We start from the raw sequence: 14,030 nt of genomic DNA, 5'->3' as shown, positions 1-14,030 counted from the left end.
AAGCTTAGGTTTTTATCTTGAGCAGAAAGTATCCTGGGTCTGTTTGTTAGTTCTCTACTAATAAAAGGAACAAAATCCCTTTGATTGGAAAATCAGCCAGACTGCTCAGATATGTGGTGCAATTACTGATCTTACCCATACAGACAAGCCTGATTCTTTAAAACCCAACAATTTCTGATGTTGACTTCCTTTGTCTTTCTTGGGTAGTGTGTCATCTATGGCTATGCGGGTGTTGCTAATACTGGATTCAGAGGGTTGCAGAGTTTTCCTTTCCCTTCTTTCCAAGATGACAGAGTTTCTCTAGTGACGTTTTTAGCAAAGGCCCTGAGTTCATGGTGTCTGATATGTACAAGCACCGAAAGTGTCAATCCAGACTGTTGTTATATACACTTGCAAGGCTCTTTCTAGGGTACTGGACAAAGAGTTACACTGAACTCTAGGGCAATGTTACTCTCAGTGTTTCTCCTGCATTGAAAAAGCAAGTATATGGAAAAATGCAATGTGGAATTGACTCCTTTCTGCAGCTTCTTCCGTCTGTGTACTGATCTGACCTTTTTGGAGATGTGCATATAAGAAGGAACTGTTCTGTATCTTGAAATAGATTGGATATTGAATAAACTCAATATGCTCAGAGAACTTGTTTGGTTATGCAATCTTGGCATCTACATTCTGGACTGAGAAACCTAGTCATGCAGTGCAACTGTCTTTCTTTTGGGGTTTACGTATGTAAAGTGTAAGTTTAAAGCAGGTTTGTTTTCTGAGTGACTGCTCAGCAGCAAGCCCATGTGAAGTGAGCAAATGACAGAGAAGGGTCCAAACTCTCCCATCCTGCTTAAAGCAGAAAACTGGTACTGACTGTTAGAGGAGACAGTTACAAGAGTAAGTATGCAGATTATACATCAGAAACTGTAATAAAGTCTCAAATGGCAAGTCTGTGAGGAAGAAGGAAGATTAGTGGTTCCGCACTGGATTAAACTGAATACTGGATGGGTTAGGAGGATCAGCGTCAGGGTGGGAAGTAGAGTGCCCCTTACCTGCCCTCTGTGCTGGAGGAGGATGCATGGAGGGGCAGAATCTAACTGGGATGGATCAGAAGCTACAAATCATGCCAAATTTGGGAGCCAGCTTTTTTCTCGTCCCCCTCTTCTGTTGTATTTCAGGTGTGTTGGTATTCTTTATGCAATAACTCATTTGAGTGCCTGAAGGGGTAGCAATGTTGGATATGTCAGAGTTACTAACTCCTTCGTTTCTCTTCCATGCTTTCTCCTCCTGCAAGGAGCGGAAGGTACTTCATCTTCTGCTGTCTTCGCTTCTTAGCACTTTTAAGTTATTTGTTGATTTCTAGCATTGTGGCAAGTTTGTCTTTTGAATATTTATTTCACCCTTTATTTATATATTAATCTGTAAATGAACTGGTACTGTATGCTATAACACTTCAGGTTGTATCTGCTGTGATGATGTTTTTGTTTCATTTTGGTTTTAGTTTAAATAAAAACCCCAGCAAAATCAACCTGACTAATTTTATGTTACTTTTCTTCCTGTTTTTGTAGGTTTTCATAGAGCTGAATCACATTAAAAAGTGCAATACTGTGCGAGGAGTCTTTGTCCTGGAGGAATTTGGTAATTACATTATTTTGATATTAGGTCTGTACTCACATGGCAGTAACTCAAATTTCCAGTCCTTAGCTGCACTGCAGTTTCAAAGATGGGAGAGAAATGTAGATTGCACATGAGAAGTTGCCTAACTGAGGGATGGGTGACTAAACATTAAACTTGCATGTTAATTTTCATCATATTAAGATTTGTGGCCTAGGTACTTTTTGTTAATAGAGAAGATGTTCTGAGTCGCCTGAAGCAAAGAAAACAGTTAAACTTGGATGTGTGTAGGAATTTTCTGTGGTATGTTATTTTTTCATCTGAGAAACCACATTTTAAAGTAGGATTTATAGCTGATCTTTCTCAACACGCTATGTTTTCATTATAAAGAATTACTGTTAATTGCAAAGCTTCCTCTTTGCTCTATGTGGAATTTCATTTTGTTGGATGGAGCAGAAGATATTTTGTCAAGTTGCACTTGATTTATCTGGTGCTTTTGTTTCAGAACATCACTGGTAAAGAGTAGAAACATAAAGGTTAAGGAGAATAGAGAATTTGTACTGTTTTCATCAGATATTGCTGTAACATAGAAGCTGCTTGCAGTCTAGTTTGAGGAAAATTCTGGGTCACTGTTCAGTGTTAGTGGCACTCAAGTTATACTTAACTAGTGTCTGAACAAAACGAGTGACTTCAGATGCAGCTCTCCAGAGGAGTGATCCACATACTTCTCTTGAAATAGTCCCCAAATCCATATTGGTTTATTCTTCCACCCATCTGTGAGACATTTGTCTAGGTCTTAAGTGTTATGTATGAAACATTTCAACAGAAGATGAAATTTACAATGTTCTTTCCAGAGCAGATGAGCATACATACTTTGGCCCCTATTCAAAATCCAACCCAACAGCTCCCTATACCAAGACTTGTTGTTCCTTGGTGCTGTGAATAGAATGTTCTGGCTGAGGGATTCTCTTAGAATATGAAAGACATTTAATATGAGATTGCTGAAATTAATGACTCTGACCATAATAATGTATTACCTCTTTTTGGTGATACAAAGTTATAAGCTAGTCAGATAATAAAGCCTTTCTGACTACTGCAGTTTGCTTGTCATATGCCATAAATTAATCTTCCAGAAGTCTGGGATTTGAATTTTTAACAATTTTCCCCCATTTTCTGATAATGTTGTTTGTGGTTCAGATGATCCGATCAGTGTATTCAAACCTTGAAAGTTTTCTGATAGTTTAGATGTTCAAAAGTTGTCTTTATGGCTTTATGGCTGTGTATTCCTTTGATAACATGTTTTCACCCTGTCAGGCCTGATTTGTTTTGCTACTTGCAGAAATTGCTTAAGGGTGTAAAAGATTATTGATGAGTTTTACAAAGAGGAGAGTTCAGAAGCCATGCAATCAGTTTAAAGAATGGCTTCAGCTTCTGAAACCCTCAACTTAGAGGAAATTACTTGGATCAAAGCAAGTAACTTTTGGATCATTTTGGAGAGGTTTAACTCAAAGTATTTCTTTTAATAGTTTGTTTATATTGCACAAGAAGACAGATAGTGTTAGACTTAGTTATTTCCAGTCAACTTCTGTTGATGGCTCTAATAGTATTTAGCCCCTGAATAATGACTGTAATAACCGTAAGAAAAAGAACCTTTATAACAGAAAATTTTGTAATCAAAGGCCTATTGCAAAAGCTAAAATTGTGATAATGCAACTTATGAAAGGGTAATTTTAGGAGTAGTTAAAAATAAACTGGGAGTTAGATGCGACAAGCAAAGCCTGAGAAATGAAACCAATCAAATGAAAAATACCCTTCTCCCAAAATAGAGTCAGAGACAAGAACCACTTTAAATGTACCAAGTGAGATTTACAGTTTGTGGCCATCCAGCTAATAAACAGAAAGAAGAAAGGGAGAAAGATGTTGCAGGGGGGTGAAACTTACTGTGTGCAGTTGAGAGACTACCTCAGAGCTGCTTTTTTAACTGTTACGAAGATGAGAAGGTAGTCCAACCTGTCCTATTCAAGAGAACTTAACATGTTAATTTAATGGTAAAGAACAGCATTCAGCAAAAACTTGTGTGGACTTCTTAAGTGAAGATATTTAGCTGTGTTAAGCATTGTGAACCTTGCAGTCAGATTCTGTATTGCAGGATTACACAGTCTTAGAAAGGTAAACAGCAGTGAGCATGCATACTGCAGCCTGTTGGGAAATACTTCAGTGCAAGATTGGTTTACTTGGTTTTGCCAAGCACAAATGCTCCAAGTTCAGTGATAGTGCAGCAGGGAGTGAAAGGTCTGTTTGTGTTAACATTAGGTTTAGGTGGCAGCATGAAAGTTGGCCTTGTGATTTCAGAGCAGGATGCAAAGTAGATGTTCAGGAGTTGTTGCCCACAAATGGAAGCAGAGATTTACGTAAGTGAGGAAATGTAAGGCTCTTCCCTCTGGAATTTGAGTTACTGCTGCGTACTTGTGCTTTACTTTCTTGTGGCCCCTTCACTGCCGCTGCTATGAAAACCTTCATTCTCCAGCAGGTAAAGTGTTGTCCCCTAAACTCATTCTATGGTAGTGCCATATTTTCATTCACAGGACCAAAGGCTGCAGGATGGTGCTTAATAATTTACTCCCTTCACCCACTTAGCATCAACAGCATCAGGAATGACTTAATGTTAGAAGAAAAGTGCTTCTAATCTCTTAATTTGAGGCTGGGGTCTTTTTTTTTCTTTCTTTTTATTTCTTCTTTTTGTATTCTGCAGCAGTAGTGCTTTTACTTCTTTGAGCATAAATCCAAACCCATTCTTTTTACTCTTCCTCAGTCCTCTCAAAAGAATTTTCCCCACTGGAAGGACTGTACTTAAAGACAAAGCAGTATACTGACTGTGAAATGGGGGGACCTTGCATAGGTGCTCTCTGTTCCCTCTATTCCTATTCTCAATGATGATACAGGAATTTACAGCTTCCCTTCTTTCCTTCCCTCGTGGCACAAGATCCTTACAGCTTTCCCTTCCTGCTTTTTGAAGAGTATATGAATAGTTGTATGTTATCTAGTGGGCAGTGAGACTTACACAGCTGTAAAAGTCCTACCCTAGCCAGCTGTGCACCAGCCTCAGTCCCACCTTTATTCCCTGGTGACGTGGAGTTAATTTGGAACCATCTGGTGCCAACGGGTAAGGTAGCTTGATGTGCACCTTCTTATCCTCCCAGATCTGGTCACTGGTTTCAGTGGGGCAGTGCAGCCTGGGTGTGTGCTTCCCCTGTTTCTCAGTCCTTAATGTAACTGCCAACCCAAGAGAACAAAAAATTGAACAAATAAACAAAACCATTGCTTTTTACAGTCGTATTCTGTACTTTTCACTAACTTTTCTTTTGAGAATGACGTACCAGGACATAGGAGAATTAGTAGGCACTAATTCTAATACTAATTCAAAGTCATCTAAACACTAATTTGTGTTTAGATGGCTTTGTCCAAGCCAGTCTGCACTGCCTATGTTTGGCCCCTTAGAGTGTGATCCATCTTCCTCTCCAGTGTTTAGCTGTGTCATATCATAGAAAAGCTGACATGTGCATGAATAGGTTTTGGTGTGGACTTTTCCTAGTTATTCATACTGAACTCATCTACCTCTTTTTCTTTTCTTGTCACTAGTACTATGTGTAATAAAACATACACCCTTCCTTTACAAGCCTGATATGATTTGGTTTTGCATAATTTCTGTATTGCTTCTTCTTAATCTTTTTGATGTGACATAGAAATTTCATGGCAAATTTCAGCTGTACTGGAAAAGGAAGTACTCACAGACGGTCTTGCTATTCCACTGATCTTAATATTGTAAATTTACCATTTGTATGTTCTTAGTGTGGTCTTTGTTCTCTCCTGGTAATTTCCCATGGTATCTGTTCACAACAACCTTTCTAGACCAAGCGTGGGTCAAAAGCAGAGTTCAGATGCATTGCACACCAATGGGATGGTTACAGTTTGCTTTTTTATGTATTCAACAATGAGAACGAAAGGCAAAGTTTTTTCAGCTCTATTTTGCCTGTTTCCTTCCTGTTAGTCTGGGGCAGGCCATGGGAGCAAGATTAAATCTTCTGGGTACTAAGTCTGGTTTTTATTCATCAGTGCCCTGATCATCTTTATATATGAAGTCTTAAAGAAATCAACAGGTATTTTAAGAATATGTGTGACCGAAATGAGCATTCTATTTTAAGCCAACTTGTTCAAAAGCAATGAATGTTTTCAGTGAGTATATCAAATAACAACCATCACACACATCCAAGACAGGAGAATGTCTTGAGAAACCTGAAACAGAACTAGGAAAGAGTCTTCCAGTTCAGAAAATTTCTCCTTTCTCTCTTTTGTTTTTTGTTCTGGATTTCAGTAACTTACTGCAGTGTCCTCTGTAATGAGTGTCTTCTGTTGAGATCTGGTATTTAGCAGAGAAGGATTCAGATAGCTTAAGGATAAAATCTTTGGGAATCACATACTGACAGATTCTTCTGGAATTGTTGGTTGTTTTATCAGAGTAGACATTAGGCATATTTTGTCATTAAGCATACTTTGTCATTAATTTTGCTCTCTAGCAGGAATAAGTAGTATGAGAAAAGCTGGAGTATCTAAGAACCATCAAATACCTGCTATGTCTTTCCAAACAGTGAAACATTTTTGCCAACCTGAGTAATTTATTATGACATTACCAGTATCTTCAAGGACATATTTAATATAAATGAAGAGAAGGAAGAGTACCTAGAAGTAAGGGATAGTGAGGTGCCCTCTACCTGCACCTGCTGTCTGTGTGCATCCCTTCCCTTTCCTGTGGGAACATTTTGCTATTGCTTTCCCCTTTTCCTCTCGTTTTTTGAACTTTTTGTTTTGTCTCTTGCCCGTCCGGTTTTAGTTCCTGAAACTAAAGAAGTGGTGAGCCACAAGTACAAGACGCCAATGGTGAGTCAACTCTGATGCTTTCTGGTAGTTCTTTAGAGGATATATCTTTACGTTTTCTTGTGTTGAAAGAATGACGTTGAGATTGCAGTATTTGCAATGCTAATACTTCAGTGAAACACTAGCTGCTCTTTTATTATCATTGTTTTCCTAAAGGGAAGACAAGAAAATTTGATGATTGTTGTTTCTGTGAAACTAGAAGTACTCACAGGTAGTACAAAAAAGCATGGTTGCTTTTGTTAGGGTAGATAAAGATGCAAGGTCTTAGCATGAACTTCAGCACAGTAAGAGCTGTTAAGACAATGCAAAACACAATCCTTAATCTACAGAAGGGAGATTGGTTCCTGGGGATAAGGTGGCTGCTGACTGAGTTTATGAAAACTTCCCATTTACTCCTGAAAGAGAGCATTGAAATGCAAGAGACCTGTAGAAGTATTGATTCTTCCCATGCTGGCAAGCCATTGCTGTGGTTTAGTGCTCAGTTTTTATAGCACTTTTTGAACACCAGCAGTTGACAAGGATACTCAGCACTTTTACACAGAATAGTGCAATGATCAGGCTTATATGCACTTAGGAAGAAGAAACAGAAACAAGTGGTTATCATCAGAAGTGAAATTTCTTCAGTTACTTAATGTCTGAAGTGCATCACGTGCATTTGGTGGTTGCATGGAACTCATAGTCCTTCAAGAGCAGAGAAAAAATGAAGAAATTAGCAATGTTTTAGGAACAAAATGCTTAGAATATATGTAATTTAAGAAGCAGATAGCTGTATTTTTTAATAAGAAAAAACAGCTTACTGCAAATTAATGATATTTTACACAAGTGTTTAGGTTTGTACTATAATACAACAAAACACGTGGTTGCCTTTACAAAGATAATAAATGTCAGTTTACATGGTGAGAACTTTTAAGATCACCAGAACAGCCAGTATTAGAACTGGGATATAAACGAAGTCTAAGTCTTACCTTCACTGAATTGTACTGCCAGACATGTGCTAAAAGAGGATTTCCTGTTAAATAATAGCACACATAATTGTTTAAAAGCAATAATGGTAAATCATGCTGATGCTATGTGCAACCCTCAGCCTTAAGGCGGTGACAAAGGTGCTTTGGTGTTCTTCGTGTGAAACATGTAATTGAGTTGTGGTTTTGTTGCTTTTTTCCAATTAAAAAGTAAAAAAGAGAGAAAAAGCTTGTGTTACACATGGATTCACTGGCATTGGTTAACAATGACAGGGATTACCCGTCCTTGTACTTTTGAGAATAAAAAGCTAGTTGTGAATAAGGAAGAATCCCACCATCTCAAGAGTTAAGGTAAAGTACTGGATGTTTAGTTGTAGACTCTTTTAATTCAACCCCTTCCAGAAAAAGAAATGAAGTATGTAACTTCATACAACAGACCAAAGGCAGGCAGGTATGTAGGATGGTTATTTCTAAAGCCAGCTAGCCAACTTTCAAGCTTAGCATACTGTTCTTAAAAATTATTAGAATCATACTATCAAGCAACTAATGTTTTTATCCCAAAGGAGGTTTTATAGTTGTTACAAGGCTTTTTTTCTCTATCCATCTCAATCAGAAGGTAGTATGGGACACTTTTCCCTGATTATTTTTTTTTGCCTGTAGCCATAGGGGAAGGCATGCAGCTAAATACAAAATGTACAGTGGATTTTGTAGAATGCTAGATCATCTGAATTTCATTATCTCCTTTTCTGAATTCCTCTAGGCTCATGAGATCTGCTACTCCGTGCTGTGTCTCTTCTCTTATGTGGCTGCAGTTCGTGGGAAAGAGGCAGAAAACAAAAGCAAACCACCTCGACCAGTTTCCAGTTGATCTTGATATTGGAAAATACCTACCCTTTGGCACGTTGATAATGCAGTACTCCCATTTTTACTGCAGTTTCTGGAGCTCACTTTATTGTCTTCTATGAGAACTTGATTATTTATGTATGATCTGCAAGTCTTTCCCCATAGAAAAACCTAAGACTTCACTGCTCAGTCTCCTTCTGAATTTGTTCTTTATGGAGCTTTTCTATCAGCTGTTAATCAGACAGTTTTGAGCATCAGTATCCAGCTGTGAGTGACCTATTCTGGCCATTCCTTTGGAATTCCCTTTTTCTTAAGATGACTAACGGCTTGAGTTTGGATGTTTTTTGTTTCTAGTGGCACTTGTTACAGATTAATCACTTCACAACTGCAGGCTTCTGCTTTCAGCTTCTCTGGTATGTGCACAGTGGAAGCAGTCTGCTCCTGCATGTTGTTTAAATGGTGTGTTTTTATTGTTTTCCTTCTGTGTTGTTCAGTTTTACCCACCAACATGGCATTCTGGTCACATAGTTCTTTCAGACCCTTTTGGGAGAGATGAACTGTTACAATAGTCTTAAGACACCACGTGACAGTTCAAGTTTGGCTATTAAATTGGTCCATTTGTGGATATGACTGCTATTCTAGTGGGAAAAGGAAACTTTGCAGGCAGTATATTGTGAAAACCCCTGACACCTCATGGATTCTGTGGATTTTCAAATGGGAGTTTAGGTAATATTTGTAGGTTTATCCCAGCAGCAGAGCTGGCAAATGCATATAAGCACTACCAAAAGCAGTTAATCACAGGGGTTAGAAAATGCTTAAGGAAGTGTAAAACTTGGGAACATTACTGGCAAAAGCACTTGGCAGATTCATGTCTTTCTGGGTTCATAACACCAGGTATTTCTATAGCCATCTGGTGGACATATTCAGAACCCAAAGGATTATTCTGTCTCCAGATTTTTTAAGCTATGGCTTTTTTTTCCAATCTCTACCTGTATTATTGTATAATGAAACTCCTGCAGTTAAAACTATCCATCACATTCCTTATTTTAAGTAGGCCAAATGTGAATGTTTTTTGCATCCTGTTTTTGTTCCTGAACTGTACTGCACTTGTCTGGAAAGGTCTCAGGATGCTCAAAGCAGAGACTGTCTAGAGAGAAACTGTTACATGTAAAATACCTGGAAAAAAATGCTCTGATGCAAACTGATGTATTGTATGTTTTGACATAAAATTAAGAGTAAATGCACCCAGAAATAACCCTTAGTCAGGGTATCTACTGTTTTGAATGGAATATACTAGTAATGGGTGAGGAAATGATGTAAATATTATAGTACCACATCTATTTATAGAAATTGTACAGCTCTCTGAATGTGAAAATAAAATGTCATTCAACCAGCAACTGGTTTTCTTCCTTCTGTCCTCTTCTTTTGATGTAACTTACTCTGAAATTACTGTATTTATATACAAAATACATCATACACATGTGAAATAATGAAAAAGAGAAAACTGTAAGTAGAGAATCTACATTTCTTTCAACATAAGCTTTTGAAAGTTGTGGTGTTGTTTTTTCTTGTATCATAACATGCATGTGATTTGTCATGAAAAACATGACTAGGCAAAACAGACACAGATGACATATTGACATTTTTTGCACACATGCATATAGAAGCAGCATGTAAAGGATTTTTCATCCTTTCCTAATATAAAGGCAAAACTGAAATTGCCAAGCCCTGCAATTAGCCTGTTTTGTTAATTATTTTCTTTCTTTTTTCTTCTGAGATTGCAAGTTTTCTTACGTGAATATCTGAATTTTTAGTAATTGCAGTATTGTTGATACTACTGTATTTACAAGTACAGTTAAAGCTTAAATCACTTTGGCCTACAATAGATGTTCCATTTACTGCAATACTGGGTCCCACTTAGACAGACAGTTGTAGTTTTTAGCTTGTGATTACGGTAGCAGGGCTATTCATATTCAAACCATTAACTTATAAGAGGGAGATTCAAACCATTAACGTATTCAAACCATTAACTTACAAGGGGGGAGATTTAGAGTTTAAAATCATTAAATGCACAGCATCACTTAGTATACACAGTTCCCTTTCTCCACCTGTAGAAGCTGTATTTTTTCAAGTGTATTTTTCTGTGACTTAAGGTCATAGACTGCATAAACTTCTGTGCACTATACTTCTGAGAAACTTCAGTCCAGAATAAGACTTTTAAAGCATTTGATAGCAAAAAGGGTCCTCTGCCCGTTCTGATGGAATTCCTTTTAAGAACAGATGCGGCTGAGCAGTTGCAGCACTTGTTAAGTAGAAAAGAAGAACCAGTAACAACCTCAAGTGCACTGACACTGAGCTTCTGGTGTTTAGGTGAGAGCAACTGTCTTGGCTTCAAAACTGAATGCATTTTTAAAGTGTACAAAATCTTTCTTGTATTTGCTGATGGTGACTTGGCAGATGTCCTGCTGACTGTGGGAATGTATGTATTCACCTGAGACAAAAGCAAGCTGTGTAGTGTTTCCACTACTAAATGCACAGTGATGTTCTTGGGCATACCAAATGAAGATAGGATTTAAAAGTGGTATAAAAGCATAAGTCTTTTGGAATGTAGTAATCATGAGAGGTACATAAAACCTGGAGGGAAAAAAGAAATAGTGATTTGCATGTGTTTTGTGATGTCCCATTTATTTTAATGTTAAGGTAAGAATTCCTTAGCAGTAGTAAGAATTTTGAGGGTTCTAAAGCTTCCAGAACGAAAAGGGAGACTGAGTGTAATTGGTAATAATAACTAGTGCTAGAAGGCTTAGAACAAAAGGAGTAATTCGTTTTTACCACTAGGAGGAGCCCGTGTCTTAGCTTTTAAGTATTTCAAGATGACAACCTTTTTACTTTAACACTTGTATTTGTCATTACTGTGACAAAGATTTATGAACATGCCTTAAAACTTACAGTATTTGCTCATCAACAAGTTTCTTTTTCTGCTACAATTTGTTTGTAGAATTTGGTTTTCGAATACACTGTTAAATGATCTCTGCAGACCCTTGGGTTTGTGACTACTCTTTCTGGCAGTTTGCAAGGTTGTTACTAATTTATCTGTTTTTTGGATCACAGGTCTTCATTGTGATGTTTGAGAAAGATGCCTTTGATTTGTTTGTGATTGCAGAGTCAGTTTCTAATACGAGTGGGTGTCCATTTGAAAGATTAAAGGTTTTAACATCATTGCCATGACAATGGTACCTATTAAGTGGCATTTATTAAAGATATATGGAAAAAACTTTGTTGGAGGAAAAAGCTCATTAATTTAAGGAAATAATTGTAAAAATTTCTTACACCCTGCTTCCTGGCTGCAGATAATCCCTACCCTTCTACTTCGACACTTTCATGATGGCAGAGTTTGTAAGATAAAAGGTTCATCTGGGTATTCAAAAGCTAAATTTCTAGTAAATGTAAATCATGAAGAATTTTGATTCCAACTAAAATTCTTTTAGTGATCCAAGTGGATGGAAAAACATGGCTCTGATTCTAGGCCTTCTTAGGAACCTTTATGTTGCAAAGATATTGCAGATATTTCTAGAATCACACTGCTTATGGCAGAGGTGGGCTTTTGGTTTTTAATAAGGAAGCAGATGCTTGCCCCTGTGTCAGACATAGGCTCCCATAACCCCTGAATTCAGAACTAAACAGAAAATACATTCTAAGCTTCTCACAAAGAGAAATAACTTACGTCCCACTTCCCCTGACTGACAAATGGGTCAAAGGCAGAAGATTTTACCTCTGAAATGAGATCTTCCTTCCGTAAGAAAAATGGTTTCTGCTCAGCTTTAGTGGGATTTAGGAACTCCAAGTCTTCGACAAGCCAGATTTTGGCAAAGACAGCTTCCATCTCCTAAACAAGTGGGGATTAGAAGCAGCAGCTTTGTGCAAAGGACCTTGCCAGACAAAAGACAACACCAAAGAGCCTCTTGCTCTTCCAGAAGTTACAATTCTGCCAGAGGCATCTGCTTCTCACAAGGGCAAGACATTTCCAAACAGCTGAGGGTTATTCTGCTAGCAGCAACAGCTCCAGTCTACCCTTTAATGCTCTTGTAGGATGTTCAGTTTGAGCAACAGATTTGAGTTCCTACAGCCATTCCCAGAGTGGGTATTTCACAGAAAATAGCAGAAATGTGATGATGCTCTAAATAGCAGTAGGTGTGTGACCCATCTTTTCTGTATCTGAAGATTTAAAGTTTGATGTTGCTGACAAATGAGGTTTGAGTGCAGCTGAGTACAAACCAGATGTAGAGAGGACCTCTGTCAGGCATATTCTGTAGCCAGGTATGATAAAGATCAGCTCAACATTTACACCAAGATTAGTAAAATCATAAGTTGATTTTCTGTTTACATGTGCTTCATATAACTAAGATATAAGTTCATTTTCTGTTGCTGGGTGGACGACATTTTGAAATGTCTAGCATTAACTTTGTTTTAAAGGATCAGTCCAACAACAAATCATATGTACAACAGCCAGGGCCAAACAGTCCTGCTTTTATTTGCAACAGTTACTATAGTGATAAAAGTGGTTTAGGAACCTACATAGAAATAGAAATCCCCTTCTCCCAGAATAGCTGTACATAAAAAGGAACAAACGGTGGCAGGAAAAACACAGTAGAACTCTATAAACAGTTGCTTCCTTCAAGTATGTGAAAACTCTAGTTCTGTATTTTCATCCTTCCACTCTTTTTTGCCTTTTCAGTTTCTAACTCCTGTGAGTGCCAGTCTATCCACAGTGCTCTGGGTACCAAAGTGCACTCTTCTTCCCTTTTTACCTGTCACCCTGCTTGGATTCATTGCTGTTTCCTCAGTATTTCTTGGCCTATACTCTCTTCAGGCATCCAGCCTCAGTCCTTGCACCTCAGTTTGTCATCAGATGTTTCCAGCTGTTTCCCTTTTGTTTTTCAATTATTTTTGCAAGTTTTTCCCACCAATCTGACCATCATCATCTCCCAGCCTCTTTGCCCAAACAGTTCAGATCTATGCTCTTCCTTAGTCTGTTAAACCGCTTCCAGTCATAGTCATCTTCCTCTGTCCTGTTCTTGCCAAGCTCTTGGTTACCTTCTTCCATCCCTCAGCCTCATTCCACTCATACTCCCTTTGCAATTAAATATCATTATTTTTGGTGAAGTGCTGAAGAGTGCTAGAGAGGAAACTGCCTTAGTTCTGCTGTTATGTGATAGCTCCCAGCAGCAGCTCTTCCTTGACCTCCTGGTTATAAGTGGCCTAACCATTTAATCTGATACTAGAAATAGATAAATTTGTCTAAAATAGATTTGTAACCTAAAGACTTTTCTAAATTGTTATTTTTTTTCAGTGCTGTAGGAAACAAAAATGAGTAAGAGGAAAGATCATGCTTTGTAAATGCATGTTACTATTATATCCCCCCCCCCCATTATATACCAGTGAAGAACAAATCCTGTTTCCAGGTAGAAATTTATGAGGACTTTCCTATGATCAAAATCTACTATACTTGGGGTTTTTTTTTAAGGCAGCATATACATGCACTGACATAGCAGAAGAAAAGCTTTTTGGCCTTTTTTTTAATGATTCTATATGAAAACCAGCAGTAAACAACAAAACTACATTTGAGAGTTATGTAAGTATTTAGTCTTTTCATTATCACACTTCCCTCGAATAGATCTGGATTACTGGGGCAATCAT

General features: G+C 37.8%; 1 protein-coding gene across 1 annotated transcript in view; it reads left to right on the top strand.

The window, feature by feature from the left end:
* The window catches only part of MADD (MAP kinase activating death domain), a 70,911-nt gene extending 61,181 nt beyond the window's left edge, over window positions 1-9,730 (top strand). The window contains exons 32-34 of the mRNA XM_034062627.1: window positions 1,551-1,620; window positions 6,485-6,531; window positions 8,251-9,730. Coding sequence (XP_033918518.1) covers window positions 1,551-1,620; window positions 6,485-6,531; window positions 8,251-8,358 — 225 coding nt within the window. The 3' untranslated portion in view covers window positions 8,359-9,730. The remainder of the gene's footprint in view (window positions 1-1,550; window positions 1,621-6,484; window positions 6,532-8,250) is intronic.
* Window positions 9,731-14,030: the final 4,300 nt, after the last annotated feature.

The sequence above is a fragment of the Melopsittacus undulatus genome, chromosome 4, assembly GCF_012275295.1.
Source record: "Melopsittacus undulatus isolate bMelUnd1 chromosome 4, bMelUnd1.mat.Z, whole genome shotgun sequence".
Taxonomy (NCBI): Eukaryota; Metazoa; Chordata; class Aves; order Psittaciformes; family Psittaculidae; genus Melopsittacus; species Melopsittacus undulatus.
This window is presented reverse-complemented; position numbering and strand designations above follow the sequence as displayed.